Genomic DNA, 23,436 nt, shown 5'->3' on the forward strand with positions numbered 1-23,436 from the left:
GCCCACTAAATCGCTCATTACAATACGACCGACGTAACTTGGCGATTCTGAATATAGCCGCAGGTGAACTTTCCGAACCGTACCGAGAATTACCGAATTTATACGATGTCAAGAAAAGGGATGTCCAATATGCGTGTTTGAGGATGTTGTTTAATTCGTTTTTTTTTCAAATTGATTAAAATTTAAATAAAAAAAAAAGAAATAAATTTAATAAAAATAAAGTATAACTTCTTACGCGCGTACATAAGTACACGCACCCTTTTTTATTTTTTTTATTTTATTGCTTAGATGGGTGAACGAGCTCACAGCCCACCTGGTGTTAAGTTGTTACTGGAGCCCATAGACATCTGCAACGTAAATGCGCCACCCACCTTGAGATATAAGTTCTAAGGTCTCGGTATAGTTACAACGGCTGCCCCACCCTTCAAACCGAAACGCATCACTGCTTCACGGCGGAAATAGGCGGGGTGGTGGTACCTACCCGTGCGGACTCACAAGAGGTTCTACCACCAGTAACCACTTAACATCAGGTAAACCGTCAGCTCGTCCACCCATCTAAGCAATAAATAAATAAAAATGATGTGGCGCGTCATAGCTGCTTCATAGATTTTATTATTACTTCATTACCTTAACACAATTTTTTTACTTAGACATATGAACGAACTAATGTACCACGCGATGTAAGGAGGTTACCGAAGCACACAGACATTTTACTGGTGGTAGGACCTCTTGTGAATCCGCGTAGGTACCACCACCCTGCCTATTTCTGTCGTAAAGCAGTAATGCGTTTCGGTGTGAAGGTTGGGGCAGCCGTTGTAACTATACTAAGGCCTTAGAACTTATATCTCAAGGTGGGTGGCGCATTTACGGTTGTAGATGTCTATGGGCTTCAGTAACCACTGAACGCCAGATGGGCTGTGAGCTCGTCCACCCATCTAAGCAATAAAATAAAAAAAATAAAAAAGGGTGCGTGTACTTATGTACGCGCGTAAGAAGTTATACTTTATTTTTATTAAATTTATTTCTTTTTTTTTTCAAATTGATTAAAATTTAATTTTTTTTTTAGTTTATTCTATACAGTAAGCTGTCGTAAGACATTCAACCGTAGTTTTGATAAAAATAATTTCGGCGGTGCATGCACAATGTCCATTGACATGTCCATATGAATTAATCTACAGTAGATCTAGTAGATCTTGAGGCACTCTTCTTCTGAGTCTTCTTGTAGTCATTAGGTTGTCCATTAAATGCTTAGCAAAGTTATTCGGATGGACTTCCAATCTTACACAATATGCTTTAGCTCGATGGATTACTTCATGTTTGACTTTTCTTATGGCAAGATCATAATGGATTCTTTCATTTGTAACATACCAAGATGCGTTCACTATCATCCTGAGCGTTTTTGATTGAAATCTTTGAAGGATTTCAATATTTGAGTTTGACGCAGTACCCTACAATTGGATGCCATATGACCAAATGGGTTTAATAACAGATTTGTATAGTAAAAGCTTGTTTTCAACTGACAGTTGAGACTTTCTATTAAGAAGCCAATACAATTTACGTATTTGCTGACCCACCGCAAGACGCTTGGTGAATATATGTTTTCTCCAAGTCAGTCTCCTATCCAGGTACATCCCTAAGTACTTTGCATTTTCAGATTGCGGGATCTCTATATTATTCAAGGTGACTGCAGGACAAGTTTGTCTTCGAGTGGTGAAAGTAACTTGTACAGACTTAGATTAATTCGCTTTGATGCGCCATTTTTTTAGCCAAGTGTTGATATTATTAAGGCTGTTCTGTAGTTTATAAGAAGCTTCGTTTGGATCATCGTCCATGGTCATTATTGCGGTGTCATCAGCAAAAGTTCCCATTATCGTACCATCAGTTTCGGGAAAATCGGCTGTATACAATAGATATAAAGTGGGGCCAATGACACTGCCTTGGGGAACACCGGCATTAATTGAATGGAGAGGCGATATTTCATCGCCGTGTTTAACAAAATAATATCGGCTACTCAAATAAGATTCAATGAAAAAATAGAAGTTGGAAGGGATCTTCTTTTTAATTTTGAGTAAAAGTCCTTCATGCCAAACTCGATCGAAGGCCTGAGATATATCTAGGAAGGCAGCCGTGCAGTATTTTTTTCCCTCAAAAGCTCTATTAATATATTCAACAAGTCTGTGAATTTGTTCGATTGTACTATGTTTCCGTCTAAAGCCAAACTGATGATCTGGGATTAGTTTTTTCGTTTCAATAATAGGATTCAATCTAGTGAGAAACAGAATCTCCATGACCTTGGACGGTACAGGGAGCAAACTGATAGGACGATAAGATTTCACGTCCTCGCCACTTTTTCCAGGTTTAGGTATCATCTTAATTTGAGCTACCTTCCATAAGTGAGGCACAAACTTAAGTCTGAAAATAGCATTGTATAATTGGGTCAAGAAAGTAATTCCCTCTTGAGGTAACTCTTTTAAAATAGTTGCTGTTATTAGATCATATCCTGGTGATTTATTAGGGTCAAGATTCTTTATGACAGATCTTGTTTCGGATTTACTAATTTTTTTGAAAGGAACCTCAATAACATGCTCATTCAATTCCGATTCATTGGGAGGTATAGCCGAATTATCCATCGCATTTGGTGTAAATACATTATCCAGGTGTTCAGCAACAGGTTCAAGTTATTTTAATCTGGAACATTCTTTATAGATAACGCTAGCAGAATTCAATGCAGTGAAAATAAATTACTTTAAATAAATATTTTTAACTCTATTTTAATTGTTAATTCAATTTATAAATCCACTGCAATCTGTCCTATATTTCGGTACACTAACTCAATATGTTTTTAAATGTATCAAAATAGAAAAATGTCAAGTGGAGTAAACTGACGCTAAAAAGTGCGCAATAATTGGATACAAAGCACTTTGACATTTAAGTGCTTGTCTTTTAATTCTATTTCGAAGAAAAAAGCATATTTTGTAACGATTATTTTTTTGATCTATAAAATTTTCGTACCGCCTTTTAAATGATATAGAATCTCAAGAACTCTCAAAACACCACCGGCTATGGAATGAGCCCCCCTCCACGGTGTTTCCCGAGCGCTATGACATGTCCCTTTTCAAACGAGGCTTGTTGAGAGTATTAAGCAGTAGGCAGCGGCTTGGCTCTGCTCCTGGCATTGCTGAAGTCCATGGGCGACGGTAACCACTTACCATCAGGTGGGACGTACGCTCGTCTGCCTATAAAGGCAATAAAAAAAAAACACCGGTCGCAAAAAATCCGCAAGCATACGCCTAGCCTAAACCGGCACACAGGCGAACAAACCGCGCGCATTGTATCACGGATTTCGCTCGCAGCCACGTGAAATTTGCTTGTGTTGTCGCTGACGTGCTTATGTTCGTGTGTACACTTTGGAACGTATAGATGCTAGGGTTGTGGTACAGTGAGAACAAATTTATGTTCATGTATCCATTGTTTTAATGGTACAATTTAAATGTTAGTCGCGATCGGTACGGATACGGTAGGCCGCGGCTTGGCTCTGCCCCTGGCATTGCTGAAGTCGATGGGCGACGGTAACCACTCACCATCAGGTGGGCCGTATGCTCGTCTGCCTACAAGGGCAATAAAAAAAAGATCTTGGCATTCCGAGCTATTGTTCAATAAGTATAATATGATACCACTATTTTATGAATTATTTTTTCAGTGTATTTACATATTATGTTGGTTAATTGACAGCCTGGAAATAGCTTTTAACGCTAAAACCGCCCTTGTTCCTATCCGTGTTTTTGTTTGTGCTGAATTTAAACATTACGAATATTATTACGTTGGGTGCTATGGTTTACAAGTAATACATTATAAATAGATAACGTTTATGTACTATGGAATGTAAAGAAACTCTTCCCAATAGTTCGTTCGGACTCTCAATTTATTGTCTAAGTAACTTCACTAATTAATTTATCCGATTCCCAAATATGGGTTAGCTTCGTTCGGGTATTATCGGGTATTATAATATCTTCAATCTATTTATTCCTTGCTACTTTTGATTCCATTGAGATAGGTTCGCACGCCGATATTTTTTTTCGAAAAACGAAGATTGTCTCTACAAGCTTTTGTAATGTGAATTTGACCTTTGAAATGTGAAAACGTGGGAGACTTACTCTGCCATGTACCTGCGATGATTTGATTGAGGAGCAGGCTTGATACTACTTAGCTACATGGATGAAATAGCTGTAAATGGGCCCCGCGAGTTCACACTACATTTACAATTGTAATTGAGCATAAAAGAAGCACCATAAACAATCCATAAACTAGCACTTAATTTGTAGGTCCTTTGGCATTTAAATCACGAATCACCAAAAGGCACTGGTATCTTTAGACACTGGTATTTTTAAACAGATATACCGGGTATCTCCAGTTCATGAGGTTTACCAAATGTCTTTTAGAAACCAAATGTCTTCTAAAACAGCCAATCTAGGTTATCCAATAGATTATCTTTGTGGGCGATTTCATACAAACTCCTTGAACAGTTTTCTTATGCTTCAGTAACAAACATCTAAACATAAAAAAATCATACTTTTCAAATGGTAGATATTGTCAAAAGTATGTTTTTATTTAATTTTATAAAACTCACTGTGACCCATACTTATCATGCTTGGTATATGTTGATGTGTGAGTGCCATGTACCAGTGTGTAGTTACGTGTGTGGAACAGCGATATTATGCATTCCACGAGTATTTTGCCAGATTTAATATAAAGTTTATAAAACTAATTACACTGTTCCACTCATTGTGCTCCTGTATTAATACCTTAAAAGTAAAGATGATCTAACAGCTTACCTGAGTATATGTGCTTCTTATTGACAATATAGGAACAAGGGCACTGCCCACCTTGAGACATGAGGTTTAAAACTCAACTGTTTAGCAGCTGTCCATCCTTCAGACCTAATAACATGATTGTATCTAAGCATAAATTCATCATATCTTATCTATAGTATAAACCTTAACGCATTGCTTCTACAAACGGGGACTGTCCTAATACCAATCACTACAGTCTTGGAAAATATGGATTAGTCTAAGTCACTGGTGGCCATTGATACAGCAGTGCATTTAGGTCCAGCACAAATTAATGATAAGATAATGCAACACGAAACCCGACATGTTGGAAGTCCAATATTTACAAGTAGGGTATCTTGTGACCCCGTGCGGGTAGGCATCACAACCCAGCCTACTTCTGCCGTGAAGCGGTAATGCGTTTTGGTTTGAAGGGTAAATGTAAAGCAGTATATTGAACTGTACAAGATGAGCCTTAAAACTCATGTCTCTAGCTTGGTGGCGGCTTTTACTTTGTTGATGACTATGGGCTCTAGTAACCGCTTAATATCAGGTAGTTAGCTCTCCACCCATCTAAGCAATAAAAAGCCCTGTTAAATAAAGCCTTTTTGCCTGAAAAAGCCCCAATATGGGTTAAAAATTCTTAGTAAGGTTAAGTTAGAAAATAATAATCCAGACGTACAAAAGGAAATATAGGTTAGTATTATTCTCCCGTTGTATCACAATCCTATTTGAAGTAGTGACGGTGTGTGCGCGATGTGTGAGTGAGCTCTGAGGAGTGACGTTTGTGGAACTCACAGCTGATGGATTATTTTAACAGTGTATGAGATTCAGTTCGTATTAAGATGTATGAGGTAAATATGAACTTAGTCAGTTTGTTTGATATGGTTTATTCAGCAGACTCTCCTAGCTCCAACCGGCTGGCTATTAGAAGCATGTAAACACAATATGTGAATAGTATATTTTTTAATTAATTAATTTAACTAATTATTTTGCTGACGTTCGTAAGCGACCCTGATTACTTCCCATCACATGGAAATGGTTTTGCGAGGAGGGCAATAAAAAATCATCTCTCTTAATCTAAATTAATTTAATAGAAATTAAGCAATTTTCGTTTTTTTTTCCAGATTCATGTCATGTGCTGATCTCACACGCTATGCAAGTTGATAAAAGTAAGTGATTTAATATAATAATCTTTTTTTTTACTTAAATGTGTATAGGGTAGTCCGGATAGCAAAAATGCACTTCGGTCTCAGATTAGAGATTCAATACGAACGTTTTCAGATATTTTGAACGGTATATGTGCGTAGCATGAAGTGATTTCACGAATATTTAAGGTTGGTTTTTCATTAGCTGATAGATAGACAAGCTCATGACCCACCTTATGTAAAGCAGAATTGGGAGGACATCAAGCAGTTCCTCCTCGGATAATATCAAGCATATCCTATGGAGCAAAACACTAAAAATTAGCAGAGGCTTTCAGTGGCCCCCATATTACTGTGTGCTTAGTGCGAGTTTTTTAACGCTCTCGATAGCGTAAAAGTTAATTCAAATTTGTATGGAGTAGGTACTTTTGCCACTAGGGGCGCTGTTTTAAGTGCATACAGATTTGAATAACTTTTTCGCTATTGAAAACTTTAAAAAACTCGTTTTAATGTTAAAACACTGGTTTTAAGAGATTTAGTTCTTCGATAATGCGAACGGCATTACCAAACCCAGGTTTCTGAGTAACATTGCAAGTGCACTCCGGTACCTTGGGTTTTTATAAAAAACTTTAAGAATAGCTCACCTCCACGTATCTATATTTTATATTAATACGTGAAGCAAAAACTTTGTATCCCTTTTTACGAAAATTGCGCGGACGGAGGAGTATGAAATTTTCCACACTTATAGAGAATACAGAGAAGAAGTGCACAATGCTAATATTTTTTTTAAATAATACATAAAGGATACATTAAATCAATAAAGAAAACATTACACACACTACATACCATGTATTTGACGCACACACGCATACATACTATTTATTGTCAAACTTTTGTCCTTGACGTCTGTTGTCAAATTGAGAATAGATTAAATATTGTTTGTCTTTGTTAATATTTTTATAGTATTTGTAGTCTTGGCGAAATTTGTGATTATAGAAGTATAAAATACAATCATAATAGTGTACAAACTTACAATTCCAATTAATTATATTCGAATTTCGACTACTGCGGGATCACTAGTTACAGAAAAAAGATCAGTGCAACTCAGTCCTTGACATTGAGGTGTCACAACGCGCTTAACCCCCCCCTGAAAGACAGGTACGCCGACGATTGACAGATTAGCTGTGTTACGGAAAGTATTTTGTCGTATTTGTCTTGCTCGAACAGCGATGATATCCTTTTCTATCTCGCGGCACGAGAATGGTTATGTCAAGTTAATATGAACACAAAAAACATGTTAGCAGTTCACATGTGGTTGAAGTGAAGCTTTCCGAAATCTGTCCATCTCATTCTCTCGCAGGTAAAGTTTTAATGTTGTTTCTCGATCGTGAGTTCTATATCCGATTGACAAAACGGTGCTAAAGTATAGCTTTTAACAACTTATACTTAACCTTCTTGTTTATTCCACTTGCAAGTATAGATCAAGAGTGAGTTTGATGGTGGGTTTTGAATGGGTATCCATCCATGCAAGATAAAAAAATATTTATTAGTATTAAGTAGGCAACGGCCTAGCCCTGCCTCTGGCGTTGCTGAAGTCCATGGGCGACGGTAACCACTCACCATCAGGTGGGTCATATATTCGTCTGCCTACAAGGTTAATACAAAAATAATAATAATAAAAATAAATCATAAAGTCATTTAATATCTAAACAACCCCTTATCGAATCTCGGAAAAGCGAACTAAAACATTGTTATTTTCCCACATAACAATCAGTAGTCCCGTCCCAACTATTATGCGGCGTCGATTAACCGCAGTAATAATTTATTCAGCTGTACATCATCTACGAGGCCGGTTATTTGTCTCGGGGGTCGGTTCTGCTTACACTTGCCGAAACCAATTACGTGAACTACTTCGTTCGCCACAGACCATAGCGGCCAGACAGTTAGAGACTTTAAGAAAACATTCATTTTAATTTTAAAAGACCGAAGAAGACACGGATGAAGTATGTGAATGATGATATGAGAGAGTGTTGAGATGAGGGCTGATAGAAGAGAATGGAAGAGAAAAATTAGCTGTGCCGACCACACCTAGTGGGATAGGGTGGAGAAAAAGAAGATTTATTTTAATTTTAGTTTTTTTTTTATTGTTAGATGGATGGACGAGCTCACAGCCCACCCGGTGTTAAATGGTTTCTGGAGCTCATAGACATCTACAACGTAAATGCGCCACCCACCTTGAGATATAAGTTCTAAGATCTCAGTATAGTTACAACGGCTGCCCCACCCTTCAAACAGAAACGCATTGCCGCTTCACGGCAGAAATAGGCAGACCGGTGGTACCTACGGGTGCGGACTCACAAGAGCTCCTGCCAATAGTAATTACACAAATTATAATTTCAAGTGTCTCAAATATTAGTAATTTTTAATGGGCCCTACTAGATTGCTGATAATGTTACAAAAATATATATTATAAGGACTCAATCGTGGACACCGATTTTGTTAAAACTGTTTTTTTATTGCTCATGAATGCCAGCAATACCAAGGGCGTAGCCAAGACACTGCCTGCTAAACTAACTTTCGCCAGATCTGTTCCAAGGAGGTTTTGTGCGAAGAAGTTTTAATTCAAGCAACTCCTATTTTTAGAAGATGTATATTATGTTTTTTTATTTATTATTGCCCTTATAGGCAGACGAGCATACAGCCCACCTGATGGTGAGTGGTTACCGTCGCCCATGGACTTCAGCAATGCCAGGGGCAGAGCCAAGCCGCTGCCTACCGTTTAATACTCTCCACAAGCCTCGTTTGAAGAAGGACATATCATAGCGCTCGATTATATATTATGTATTATATACTATATTATGTATATATGAGACTCGACATTCAATTCGATCGAGACTATCCATTGTATTGTATACAGCTAGCCCGCCTTACCTTGAACTTTATTTACCACTCATGAACTCAACGAGCGAATTACAAAAGTCAACGAAAAATATTTGTGGTCAGTACAATCTCTGATGACCTCTACATATTTTACAGCTCACTAAAATTATTCCAACGTTTCAGCCGCTAGGAAAGTCCACTCACTGCATTACAATTAACCTGGGACCTCGAATAATGTCCTTACTCGGTTAATTTCATACAAATTGTACAAACTCAGCCGAACTTTGCTCCAGCTCTGACCGGAATAATCGTTACTATTGATTAAGGATATTGTTTGTCATCGCGTTGTTCTTTTGATACCAAGCAAGTCTGTTGACGTCTTTGGTTGATAAATAAAATCAGGAGATTTTTTTATAATCATTCAATCAATAAAAATGTAAAATTTTGATATCATAGGAAAAATCATTCTAGTTTATATGTATTTTTGCATTGTTAAGCAATAAACATTTCAATAAACTGTTTTAAAAAAACGCGAAATTTTAATCTATACTAATATTATAAAGAGGAAAGATTTGTTTGTTTGTTTGTTTCGAATAGGCTCCGAAACTACTGGACCGATTTGAAAAATTCTTTTTCCATTAGAAGCCGACATTGTCCCTGATGAACATAGGCTACTTTTTTAAAAAAAATTATTTTATTTTTTTGGTTTCATGTGTGTTTTAATGTTTCCGAAGCGAAGCGAGGGCGGGTCGCTAGTAATCAATATAGTCTCAAAGTTGGTTAAAAATGGATTCTTAAGAACTGTTGAAAAACTACTGGTCAGATCTTGATATGATAAAATTTTAATGGAAGAAGTTTTCAAATAAAATGGGAAACATCAAAAGTTTTGAAACAGCACACATAGAATATAAATGGTATGATTAAGTATTAAGCTACCCTGCGTTAGTAGCAACAGCAACAGATGTTGGTACCAATCCGTGCGCTCTCCGTAAATATTCAGAATAACTAAGTAACATTTACTAAACGACAAATTTGTTATTATTTTCACTGCTGCAGTCTGTATTACGTTTTCGCGCATCTGCCAAAAAAGCTGGGAAAAAAGCTTGCGAAGTGACGACAAATTGGACACTGCGGAGAAACGGGTGCGGGCTTTCGTCGCGTGCCAAGTTGCGATACCTGAGCTTTTAGTTATTTAAACAGCTGACACCACAAAAATGGAATTTAATGACGATTCTTAACGTATTCTTAAATTTTGTTTTTAAAAAAATCTTTAAGCTTGAATGGTTTTTCCCGACGCATGGATTTAGTGCAGTTAGCGCTTGATCAATATATTAAATATATAAAACCTAATTTATAAGTCTTTATAAATATTAAGCCGCTTATACGCCTGTTGAAAAATCTATTATAATAAAATACAATACAAAAAAAATCTCGTTTCAAGACAGCACGAAAGAGAAATCAAATTAAAAAAAACTTGGATGTCAAAACCAGCTACCAATAGTATAATAATATTATACTATAAAAAGGTATTTACTGGTGGTAGGACCTCTTGTGAGTCCGCACGGGTAGGTACCACCGCCCTGCCTATTTCTACCATGAAGCAGTAATGTGTTTCGGTTTGAACGGTGAGGTAGCCGTTGTAACTATACTGAGACCTTAGAATTTATATTTCAAGGTGGGTGGCGCATTTCGTTGTAGATGTCTATGGGCACCAGTAACCACTCAACATCAGGAGCTCACAAGCTCACCCAACCAACTAAGCAATAAAAAAATGTTACTTTAATCATGTGTTTATCGAAGAAAGCAATAATTTAAATCAGCTAATTGAGTTCTGTGTAACCTTTAAATATTTCAGTAAGGAAGGAGAGGTGATTCCCTGCTAGTTTCCCGCGAAGTGAGTGTCAATATAGAATATGTACATTCCATGTGAACAATGACGTCATTATCTACGTCTATTTATGATAGTGAGATGTTTTCTTTCTCCTACTACTGTAGGTGGTCAGGTGATTTCACTAGTTATTTAATGTTATTTAGTTGTGTTTGTTTCTACGATCTGTATGCAGCGTCTCCTCAAGTACTTTGGACACGTGGCCCGACGAAATCCTGACAACTTGGAAAAAATAATAGTTGTAGGTCATGTGGAAGGAAAGAGAAGTCGAGAAAGATTGCCAACCAGGTGGACGGACATTGTCAAGGAGGCCACAAACACCAGCGTCCCGGGCGCCATTAAGCAGGCCGAGTGCAAGCAACATTGGAGGAAACTGGTGCAAAAACTGGACCAAGGTGGTCACGACCCTCAGTAATGAGGAAGCGACAAAGAAGAAGAAAAAGTTGTGGAAGCTAATAAAGGTGTCAGCGTGACTACCATCAAACACAAACATGGCGTGGCATGAGGTGTTTTATGGGATTGGGGTTATACATGCAGTACACTATAAGGAGTTTGGGATTATCGTTTAAGTTTTTTGTCTGCAACTAGTATATTTAAAAAAATAAAATAAAATAATAGTCCCAATCGTATACAAGCGGATTTTTATGAGCACAGCAAACACTTAATGATGCTTTGAATGTTTGCCTGTTCACAGACGAACGCCCCGGCGTCTCCGAGTGTTTCTTGACTCGTCGAATCTCCCGCTGATTGCTGAATCGCTGCGGGCGGAGTTGTAGAAAATAACTGAGCCATTTTAATGTGTTTGAGATTACGATTTGAATAAACACGGACGTTCATTTTTGGATTTTTCACTGTCGCAGGCGAGTGGAGCGTGTCCGCTTGAGACGGGGCAGTAGTTGTACAGTCTCTGTTGTACATACTTCGGCTTAAGGCTAGTAGCAGTATTTGCGGTGTCATGTTTATAGGGTCACGTACCCAATTAGGAAGTGTTGCCGCGGGAAATCCGCCTACTCTGCCTTGGTTCTGATCTCGGATGCAGATCGGGCGTCAGGTAAGAGAGCGCTAGGAGTCGTTTGGTAGGTAGAGTCTTAAAGCATCTTTGGGACCGCGGTCTGCTTCTAACATCTGCAGAACGTCAAAATCCACATACCCACGCGTGTCCCCTAGGCCCTCGTATGAGGTTGGGCCCCCTGCCCGAAAAAAAGGGTTCCCACTTAGCACAAGGCCAGCCGTAATCTCGTTAGTCGATCATCAGTTATCAAAACACAATCCAATCCAAGTACAGCTTTAAAAGAGCCTGTTGAACAAAATACTACATTTTGTTCATGAAACTACATATTTCGGCTGGCCATAAATGGAAATACACATATATGATTTAGTAGCAAGCAATTTCCGGTTGGTCCGTCGGTCACTCAGCACATCCGGTGCGCGGGGGGACGCGGAGAGGGGGGGCGCGGAGGGGGACGCGCAAACTTTAATTTTGTAACTGAATTGCTTTGCCTTTCAAATACGACGTACGTTCGTATTTAGAATTACAAAAATGCGATTTCGGTTATTTACCTTTTGGATTTTTTAGGGTGTTTTTTTTTTTTTTTATATTCGTTTGACTGTGGGTATACTATCGAATTTTATAGGTATATCTATATATTAATACGTGAAGCAAAAACTTTGTATCCCTCTTTACGAAAATTGCGCGGACGGAGGAGTATAAAATTTTCCACACTTATAGAGATTATAGAGAAGAAGTGCACAACGCTAATATTTTTTTAAAATAATGCATAAAAGATACATCGAATCAATAAAGAAAACATTACACACACTACCATGTATTTGACACACACACACCCACATGCATACTATTTGTTTATTCTGAAACTTTTCTTTGCAGGCTGTCAGTTATAATCTGTCAAATTGAGAATAGATTAAATACTGTTTTCTCTTTATTAATATTTGTCTAAAGTGTAGTCTTGACGAAATCTGTGATTAAAGAAGTATTATAATAAATAATCCTTGACAGTGGAATCATAATAGTGTACAAACTTATAATTTCCATTAGTTATTGTCGAATTTCGACTACCAGGGGACCATTAGTATATAATAAATATAATAAAATGAGGGGTGAATGACTATTTAAAGTTGAAATAAAAAAAAAAAAACGTAGTAAAAATATTTCTTCAGCTGTTTGAATGAAGCAAACTTAATTGAATTTCAATTAAAAATATTGAACTGTTGATGCTAATGCCAAATAAAACGAACCTTTAACTACAAAGATAAATGTCGCGTGTTATACTAAATGTCGCTTAAACCAAAGAGCGTTTAACTCCTCGATATAGTATATGTGTATAGCTTTGTGTGCTTAAGCAATGATACGACATCATTCTTTCTATGTTCGCTGCGATACCAAGACATAGCATTTTTGAGGAGTTGAATAATCAATATATTTTTTTAATAATTGTAATCTCAGAGTAGGTTTTTTTATCGCTTAGATGGGTGGACGAGCTCACAGTCCACATGGTGTTAAGTGGTTACCGGAGCCCATAGACAACTACAACGTAAATCCCACCTTGAGATATACGTTCTAAGGTCTAAGTATAGTTACAACGGCTGCCCCTCCCTTCAAACCGAAACGCATTACTGCTTCACGGCAGAAACAGTCGGGGTGGTGGTACCTACCCGTGCACACAAGAGGTCCTACCACCAGTAAATAAAATAGGTGACGCGAAATCCAAATTATGTATGTTGGCTTGACCCACTTATTAGGTTACTACCTATTAGGTATACCTAATATAAAGAAATATCAAATAATTCTTCATAAAATCACAACAAACCTTCTCCAACACCTATATGCGTTCACATTGAGAAACTTTATAGCACTGTTCTGGTCACACTGGAGAAACAGTGAGAGGGGTGTGAGTGAAAATCCGAAGCGCAATGGTTCTAAAGTAATGCGAATACCAATCCGCACGAGCGCCATTAAACTGACCGTGGCGAACGTTGAGCTAATTCAATTGCATCGTATTACTGATTCGATCACTCAGTTGCCGGATCGGAATGATTTGGCGCGATGCTGCTGAAACAGTGTGATGCGCATCGCGTGCATGTGTGAGCTTGCGGTATGTGTTACTGGTTTCTGGACTGACAGATAATCGAAGTTGTTCTTCAAATATTTGGCGTGTAATGTTCAGACGTAAGGTACGATTTTGGTGTTAGGTTTTTTTTTTTGTTATTTTATAAATACAGGCAAAACAGGATGGAAAATCCATCATGGACACCCAAGAATGGAGGGCTCGGGTAGTGCTGGACTCCAACCAGCTAAAGCCTCTTATTTTTTGTCTTCACAATTATTTCCCATGTCGTTGACATGGCTCTTAATATTAAGTTTGAATTTATTTATTTATTTTTATTTTTACCTAATGTAAGGGCTATGGATCGGGAGTTTTTACTTAATTTTTGCGTACATCTTACACATCTATTGTTATAAATCGTTTCAATTTTTACATAATGGTCTTATTTCAGGTTATTTCTTATTATTATTATTATTAATTATAGTCGAAATTCGACTATAATTAATTGAAATTGTAAGTTTGTACACTATTATGATTCTATTTTCAAAGAATATTATACTTCTATAATCACAAATTTCGCCAAGAATACACTATAGAAAATTATTAATAAATAAAAACAATATTTAATCTATTCTCGGTTTGACCAGAGACGTCAAGAATAAAAGTTTGACAATAAATAAATAGTATGCATACGTGTGTGCGTCAAATACATGGTAGTGTGTGTAATGTTTTTTTATTGATTTAATGTATTTTTAGGCATAATTTTAAAAAAATATTAATATTCTGCACTCTTTCTCTATATTCTCCGGTTAGCACATGTTTTTACAACCTAGGTTGCAGTTCAGCTGTACGAGACGCAGTTTAATTTATTCCGTGTCGGCATGCATTTGCATACACCGGTGGGTGGGTTCATGCGACATGTACCGGTAACGTATGATAAGTCCCACCGTATTAAACATATCTCGGTAATAGAAGCAGATGATATTAACTTTTGAAATCGGACATTTAGTTAATTCTGTTATTTAATTGGTAGTGATGTTCTAATTAGGTTACCGTGGTACGGACATGTGATACGTAGACAGAAGACGCATGTGACTAGGAGATGTATGGAAATGGTAGTGTAAGGTAGAGGAGGAAGGGGTCGACCGAAAAAGACATGGATGGAGTGTGTGAATGATGAGAGAGAGAGGAGTGAGAGTGAGTTGAGAGTGAGTTGAGATGATGGCTGATAGAAGAGAATGGAAGAGAAAAATTAGCTGTGCCGACCCCACTTAGTGGGATAAGGTGGAGAAAAAGAAGAAGAAGGTTGTTCTAATTGGTACTAATGTTATTAATACAATCTGTGCGACCATTTTTAACGTGAAGTTTAAATAACCGATCTCACTACTATAGTCTAGACTCTAGAGCTTAGAAAAGTTTTTGGAAGAACTTTTGAAGAAGAAAGAATAAAGAAAGAAATCATTTATTCGCCAAGCATATTGAAAATGAGTTATTACATAAATTAAAAGCAGCGTGTATGCTTTCTCATTATTTGACATGTGAATTTTAGTGCAGTGCATAGATATAATATTATATAATTTACCATTCATTCATCCATAATTCAACTAATAATTAAAAATCCATTTATTTTCAATGTCATCCCTAAGAAAATCATTTATGTGATAATAATTTTCACTAATAAGATTACCTTTTAGTTGATGTTGTGATGTTTATTTATTTATTTCATTAATTGTATCAACAAAATTATTACAAATACAGAACATCATTGAATTAACAGAAAGATACGTTACAAATGTCACCTTAATTAAATATACAACCGACGGTGCAATAGTTGACAACATTCTCAAGTTTGAAATTAAGAATCATTGAATAGTAGTAGTAGTATAATTAAAAATTACAAATTCTAGAATAACTCAATTTCACACTTCGGTAACAAAATTATGAAAACTTGATTACCCATTCATTAGGTATTATTTAGTTGAATTGGAAATATGTTTTACTGTCAAATATCTAACCTATATCTGTCTATGTAACGAAGTCTTTCAACGTGTAGTTTCACTAATTTCATGTTGTGGCGTCTATTGCTTAGAGTTATCTTGAGGTGGCCACGAAAATTAATAAATGCGTTTACTTCTTCAAGTAGTAATTATATTGTTTTTAATTATTTTACAAATATACGTAAATCACATGCGCGTCCATCTTTTTTCATTTTTTTTAGGGGTTTTATGACCTAGTAACTAAGACTTTTAGGTCATGTCTTATTTTAATTTATATTCTTATTTTTATGAAAAATTATAATATGGAGTGAAATGAAATGAAATGAAGATGATTAATTTGAGACAATAATCAAATGGGATGAAATTAAATGAAATGAGATGAAATCATATGGGATGAAATATAATTTCAGTAAAATGGTGTCGTTTACTGAGATTTTTTCAGTGGACTTTTTGGAGGATCTCGAGAAGTTACGTCCAGCGGCTTTGTTTCATTTTCCCACATTTGTGCACTTTCACAGATATTAAAAAGTTAATGAACCCCCGTTATTACACATTTAAACCTGAAGAAACACTAAATAGACAAAATAAAACAAATCACACAACTTCACTCCTCGCGTTCCCGCCAAAAAGTTCTTTTTTCATTCAAAATTAGACAAATGGTGCTGGACAATGTTGCTTTTCCTGATTTCTCATTGGCTCGTGCGATATCACGTCACCGCTGGCCAATCACAGCCATCAATATATGACGCGTTGTTAATCAGTTAACACAGGACGCTGTTAAAAACAAGCATAAGTATGGACCGAAGACTATACAATAATTTAGTACTTTGAACTAATTTCCTGACTAGGGTCACCGGCATAGTACATCATTTTAAATATGTAATTAGTTCAGTTTGTTATTCAATGTTTTTAAGTGTAGGCTTTAAGCTAAATACATGTTTTTATTTGGGATTATATTTCTTAGTGCGTTTGCAAGTTCAGGTTCTAACTAGTCATACGGTACGACTAGTCGACTGGATACGACTAGGGTAGGTATTAGTCGGTAGGCATCGGCTTGGCTCTGTCCTTGGAATTGCTGACGTCGATGAGCGACGGTAGCCATTCACCATCAGGGCCGTATGCTCGTCTCCCTATAAGGGCAATAAAAAAAAAACAATAGGAAGATCTTCCAATGAACAGGTGTTATGACTGGGAAAACCGACAGTCCGAATATTGTTGTTTAGAACTTCGATAGCTATATATTCAAGCTTAATGAGATAGCTAATGAGACTGTCGTTAATGTTCTTAAGCGTTAAATCACCGAACATCTCCGAGAAAAATCATATCAAATAGAAAAGACAATGATACGCAATATGCCGGCTTGCAACACGTCCTCTCGCTGTCTTTAGTATTATTTTATGTGATAACGGTTGTTCGAAACTATGAAAGAATAAGGACGGAGGAATTATTTGAGAGGATAACTTTTAAAAGCAAAATAAAACTTATATTATTGGGATGACGTAGCATATGATGTGAGAATGTGAATGGTCCGTCTCATAGGTGATTATCGTAAACAATAGAAATGAAGCCTGATTTAGAAGTCGTCGTGGCCTAAAGGATAAGATGTCCGGTACACTCGTATGTGACGTTATGACGATGTTCGGATCCCGCTAGCAGGTACTAATTTTTCTAATGAAATACGGATGTAGCAAATGTTCACGATTGGCTTCCACGGCGAAGGAATAAAATCGTGTAACAAAAATCAGGTCCGCAAAATTATAATTTGCATAGTTGCCATACCTTAAACCAGAACGCATGCATACCTCTTGTCAGAGATAGGCAGAATGGTGGTACCTACCCAAATCGATTGATAATCCTGGATTTGTAATTAAATTTAGTAATGGAGAATGAGAATTAGTGTTCACTTTACGCAAGGTACGTGATTATACGTGGCAATAAAGTATGTTTTTTGTATGAAAAAAGTTACGGTGGAATATTAATTCTACATTAGCATTTTTGTAGTATGTTATAGTTATATTATTTTAACATATTCTTACTGTGCTTGTTCTTAATACAGCTGTAACTTTAAAATGTTTTCTTGTCTTCTTATTTCCCTTCTGTTTGACAATTGAATCTTCAGTTCACAATTATATAGAGCTCGAACTCAAACATAAATTACTGATCAAAGACTAACTTACAGAAGTGTGTAATGTTTCACAGAAAATCTGGTCTTCAAACTTTTCCTCATATCTAAAACTAGCGTCGCAACTGATGGAGTTTGTAAACCGTCTCTCTTTACCGCTTTCTATTATTGTCCTATCGAGAGCTGTGTAATGAAGTATTTCTAAATGCACAACTACAAGGATAAGGAGTTTCATCCATCACTTACTTATTATCCACATGAAACCCAGAGATAGACAGGTAAACTTTTTTTTTCCGCGAAACATAGAATAATGTGTTCACCAATAGAATAATGTGTTGTGTGATTTACGAGAATATTTCTGTCCGTTTCATTACCTTTTTTTTTGGTAAACCATATCGATTCTGACGATAATTTTATATTAAAATATATTATTTCCATCGTATCAATTTTATCACTACTTTATGGTCACAATAAATATAATTCAATTGAATATTTTAATGCTCTTCCATAGTTTACGATCCGGGATGAGGTCGTTTTGCATTCATATTGAATATCATGGGTGTAATGTGGGTTATTGGTAGAACTTTTTCACTTTTGCATTAATGTTTTATTAGAATACACATCAGTACGAAAACTTGATGAAAGTGCCAATCTCAGTATTGTCCAAAATCACAATAGCTTCAAAGAGGGCCGATCTTCGCGGGGAAATTGGCTTCGTAATTAATCTGTTTTAATTAAAAATATGATAAAAAAAAGAACATAAATTACATTAAGACTTCTTAACCGTGCTTTTAGACATCGGCATGCCGTCACAAGTATGATGTGATTTTAATACGCTTTTATTAGCTTCAGACGTATGTATGTTTGTAACGGAATCTTTGAACATGATTTTGACCCCCTTTAAAACGTCGGATTAACTCGGAATTTTGTATACTTATTAAAGAACGACGACAATTCAATAGGAAAAAAATAATGAAAAAAAATTATGAAAAAATTGAAATTCAACTAAAAAATGAAAAATAAATAATAGTTTAAAAAACTAACAAAATACGCTTTTATAGAAAATCCAACTAAAAAATAGAAAAAAAAAATTAATAAATTTGAATTAAAAATAGTGTGAGAAAAAATGATTTTATTGTAAAAAAAAAGCGTGGGGTGCTTTTCAGGATATTATCAAAATAGCCCTTCTATCTCATATCTGTTCATAAAATATTTATAACTACTGATACCATGCAGCCCACGCTTTTTTTACAATAAAAACATGTTTTCTTACACTATTTTAAATTCAAATTTATTAAAATTCATTGTCAATTTTGTTCTAATGTGTACGTTTCTCGGACCCTTCAGATTAGAGAAGAATACGAAGGCTTTGTGTCGTGATCCATTACACCGGAGTAGTCGTGATTTTTGATCAAATATTATTTGTTTGTAGTGAAAATCGTTTGCTGGGAAAAAACTGGGAACAATTCACGCACGGTCACATGGCTCCAAATTAAGATTCCCTGTGCTATGGGTACCATGTACTGACACACATACTTATATTGCCTTGAATTTATACATGTCGGAGAAGCCACAATTATTAACACAGCCATCGCAGGGTCGAATAGGGTGATCGAGCTAAGAGAAATATTGCGTACACCAAACACGTTTGTTGTCTTAGAACAATTTAGAAATCTTCTCTTGACGTTAGCAAACGAAAACGAATGACAGCTCTTAGGACGGAGGCACCGCTCTTCAAGGAGGTTAGTTGGTAAGTGTGATGGCGTCTACGCGCCTCCATGGGCTAAGCTCTGTCGCAGCACGAAGTTAGCCGAGTTCCGACCGTATCGCAATCGTGCTGCCATCTCTCGGGAATCTTGCTGCGTTTCGTTTAGCTACCAAACTAATGGCCGTCTCCGACATACATATAAACACCCAGACAAAGAGCAAAGAAAGCTGTTCATCACACAATGTTTGCTTGATGCGGGAATCGAAGCCACGACCCTCGGCGCAACAGTCGTGGGCGCTAAATACTGTACCACCGTCCCAGTCAAGTCGTATGTTAGTTACGCCTTATAAATAACTAGCAGACCCGGACACACGTTGCTGCGGCTAAGTTTTTTGTTTCTAAATAACACGCGGCCGGCTATGCTAATACCAAAATTTAAACAAAGTAATTGGATTTCACTGTATTGCGTTTACTACGAAATAAAATTCACTTATACTTTAGCCTCAGCAACACGTGGTGTTTATGCCATTTAATTGTAGCTTATGTGAAACGTTGGTATTTTTAACACAGCGCCATCTGTGAGATATTAAAGTCAGATAGTATTACAATTGTCTGTAAAAACTGATTTAAGGCGCCATCTGTTTTAGACTTATGAAAATTACAGAACAATAATCAACATAAGAAATCATTCTATTGTTAACTAGCTGACCCGGCAAACGTTGTGTTGCCTTAAATAAGATTTCTAGGGAAATTCTACTGTAGAAATAAAAACCTCATTTAACCACATAATATCTCATTATAAACAAAAAAATATATCCAAAAAATTAAAATAAAAAATAAATGTTTGGGGTGGACAACCCTTTTCACTTAGGGGTATGAAAAATAGATAGTAGCCGATTCTCAGACCTACTGAACATACTATTGATACACAAATAAAACCAACAAAACATGGCTGAAAAATGTATAGTATTGTATAGCTCTCAAATATATTAAGTGTATAGTCTATGATGTATAGTGAGTAAGTAAGACAGGAGACCGGCTTCGTCCCCATCCCTACTACGTGATGTTTGCTGGATCAGTGGTGACACCTGGTGGGGATAGCTGATCGATTGATAGTTGATCAGTAGTCGACCGGCGAGCGCGGGAGATCTAATTCAATTTAAAAAAAATCATAATTAAAGGAACTTGAAATTATAAACTCTGAATTTATCGTACTACAATTCTAATATTTGATTGCCATCTTGCAACCTTATTGCGGATGGAAAAATAGGGGTTGATCGTATAAGAGTGAAAATTGAGAGTAATATGATTTTATTTATTTTAAGTCATGACAAAACTAAATAAAAAACTTGCCAAAAAAATTAAAGTTTATAATTAACAAAAAATAGGGGTTGATCATAGAGGGATGAAAAATTGAGAGTAGCATCAGATTTTTTATTTTAATTCATGACAAAATAAAAATAAAAATGAAAATCTTGCCAAAAAAATTAAAGTTTATAATTAACAAATAAAAAATAGGGGTTGATCGTAGAGGGGTGAAAATTTCAGAGTAATATGTTTTTTTTTATTCTACGTCATGAGAAAATAAAAACAAAATTCTCGCAAAAAAATTTAAAGTTTTTAATTAGCAAATAAAAAATAAGGGTTGATCGTAGAAGGATGAAAATTGAGGATTGTATGTATTTTTGTATGTTGTATCATAAAAAAATAGAAATTAAAAATTTTGTCTAAAAAATAAAAAAAATAGTTTAGGGGTGGACTACCCCTAACATTTAGGGGGATGAAAAATAGATGTTGGCCGATTCTCATAGATACCGGATAAGCACAAAAATTTTCTTCAAAATGGGTCAAGCCGTTTCGGAGGAGTATGGCAACGAAAACTGTGACACGAGAATTTTATATATTAGACTAGCTGACCCGGCAAACGTTCTGTTGCCTTAAATAAGATTTCTAGGGAATTTCTACTGTAGATCAAAAACCTCATTTAACCACATAATACCTCATTATAAAAAAAAAAAAATCCAAAAAATAAAAATAAAAAATAAATGTTTGGGGTGGACAACCCTTTTCACTTAGGGGTATGAAAAATAGATAGTAGCCGATTCTCAGACCTACTGAACATACTATTGATACACAAATAAAACCAACAAAACATGGCTGAAAAATGTATAGTATTGTATAGCTCTCAAATATATTAAGTGTATAGTCTATGATGTATAGTGAGTAAGTAAGACAGGAGACCGGCTTCGTCCCCATCCCTACTACGTGATGTTTGCTGGATCAGTGGTGACACCTGGTGGGGATAGCTGATCGATTGATAGTTGATCAGTAGTCGACCGGCGAGCGCGGGAGATCTAATTCAATTTAAAAAAAATCATAATTAAAGGAACTTGAAATTATAAACTCTGAATTTATCGTACTACAATTCTAATATTTGATTGCCATCTTGCAACCTTATTGCGGATGGAAAAATAGGGGTTGATCGTATAAGAGTGAAAATTGAGAGTAATATGATTTTATTTATTTTAAGTCATGACAAAACTAAATAAAAAACTTGCCAAAAAAATTAAAGTTTATAATTAACAAAAAATAGGGGTTGATCATAGAGGGATGAAAAATTGAGAGTAGCATCAGATTTTTTATTTTAATTCATGACAAAATAAAAATAAAAATGAAAATCTTGCCAAAAAAATTAAAGTTTATAATTAACAAATAAAAAATAGGGGTTGATCGTAGAGGGGTGAAAATTTCAGAGTAATATGTTTTTTTTTATTCTACGTCATGACAAAATAAAAACAAAATTCTCGCAAAAAAATTTAAAGTTTTTAATTAGCAAATAAAAAATAAGGGTTGATCGTAGAAGGATGAAAATTGAGGATTGTATGTATTTTTGTATGTTGTATCATAAAAAAATAGAAATTAAAAATTTTGTCTAAAAAATAAAAAAAATAGTTTAGGGGTGGACTACCCCTAACATTTAGGGGGATGAAAAATAGATGTTGGCCGATTCTCATAGATACCGGATAAGCACAAAAAATTTCATCAAAATGGGTCAAGCCGTTTCGGAGGAGTATGGCAACGAAAACTGTGACACGAGAATTTTATATATTAGACTAGCTGACCCGGCAAACGTTCTGTTGCCTTAAATAAGATTTCTAGGGAATTTCTACTGTAGATCAAAAACCTCATTTAACCACATAATACCTCATTATAAAAAAAAAAAAATCCAAAAAATAAAAATAAAAAATAAATGTTTGGGGTGGACAACCCTTTTCACTTAGGGGTATGAAAAATAGATAGTAGCCGATTCTCAGACCTACTGAACATACTATTGATACACAAATAAAACCAAAAAAACATGGCTGAAAAATGTATAGTACTGTATAGCTCTCAAATTATATATTAAGTGTATAATCTATGATGTATAGTGAGTAAGTAAGACAGGAGACCGGCTTCGTCCTCATCCCTACTACGTGATGTTTGCTGGATGAGTGGTGACACCTGGCGGGGATAGCTGATCAATTGATAGTTGATCAGTAGTCAACCGGCGAGGGCGGGAGATCAAATTCAATTTAAAAAAAAACATAATTAAAGGAACTTGAAATTATAAACTCTGAATAAGAATTTATCGTACTACAATTATAAAATTTGATTGCCATCTTGCAACCTTATTACAAATCTGTGCATAGAAAAAAAAATATTAATCGGGGTGGAAAAATAGGGGTTGATCATATAAGAGTGAAAATTGAGAGTAATATGATTTTTTTTATTTTAAGTCATAACAAAATAAAATACAAAACTTGCC

At 35.8% G+C, this 23,436-nt stretch overlaps 1 protein-coding gene across 11 annotated transcripts in view; it reads left to right on the forward strand.

Annotated features, from left to right (window-relative positions):
- mmd (disintegrin and metalloproteinase domain-containing protein mind-meld) overlaps window positions 1–23,436 on the forward strand; it is a 937,314-nt gene that overhangs the window by 74,595 nt on the left and 839,283 nt on the right. For all 11 annotated transcript variants that reach the window (XR_016323709.1, XM_089730674.1, XM_089730671.1 and 8 more), the window contains one exon: window positions 5,954–5,998. Coding sequence is in view for 10 of the 11 variants with exons in the window: in XM_089730674.1 (XP_089586800.1) it covers window positions 5,954–5,998 (45 nt within the window). In the remaining variant the exon portion in view is untranslated. The remainder of the gene's footprint in view (window positions 1–5,953; window positions 5,999–23,436) is intronic.

This window comes from Bombyx mandarina, chromosome 10 (genome assembly GCF_030267445.1).
Source record: "Bombyx mandarina strain Sakado chromosome 10, ASM3026744v2".
NCBI lineage: Eukaryota > Metazoa > Arthropoda > Insecta > Lepidoptera > Bombycidae > Bombyx > Bombyx mandarina.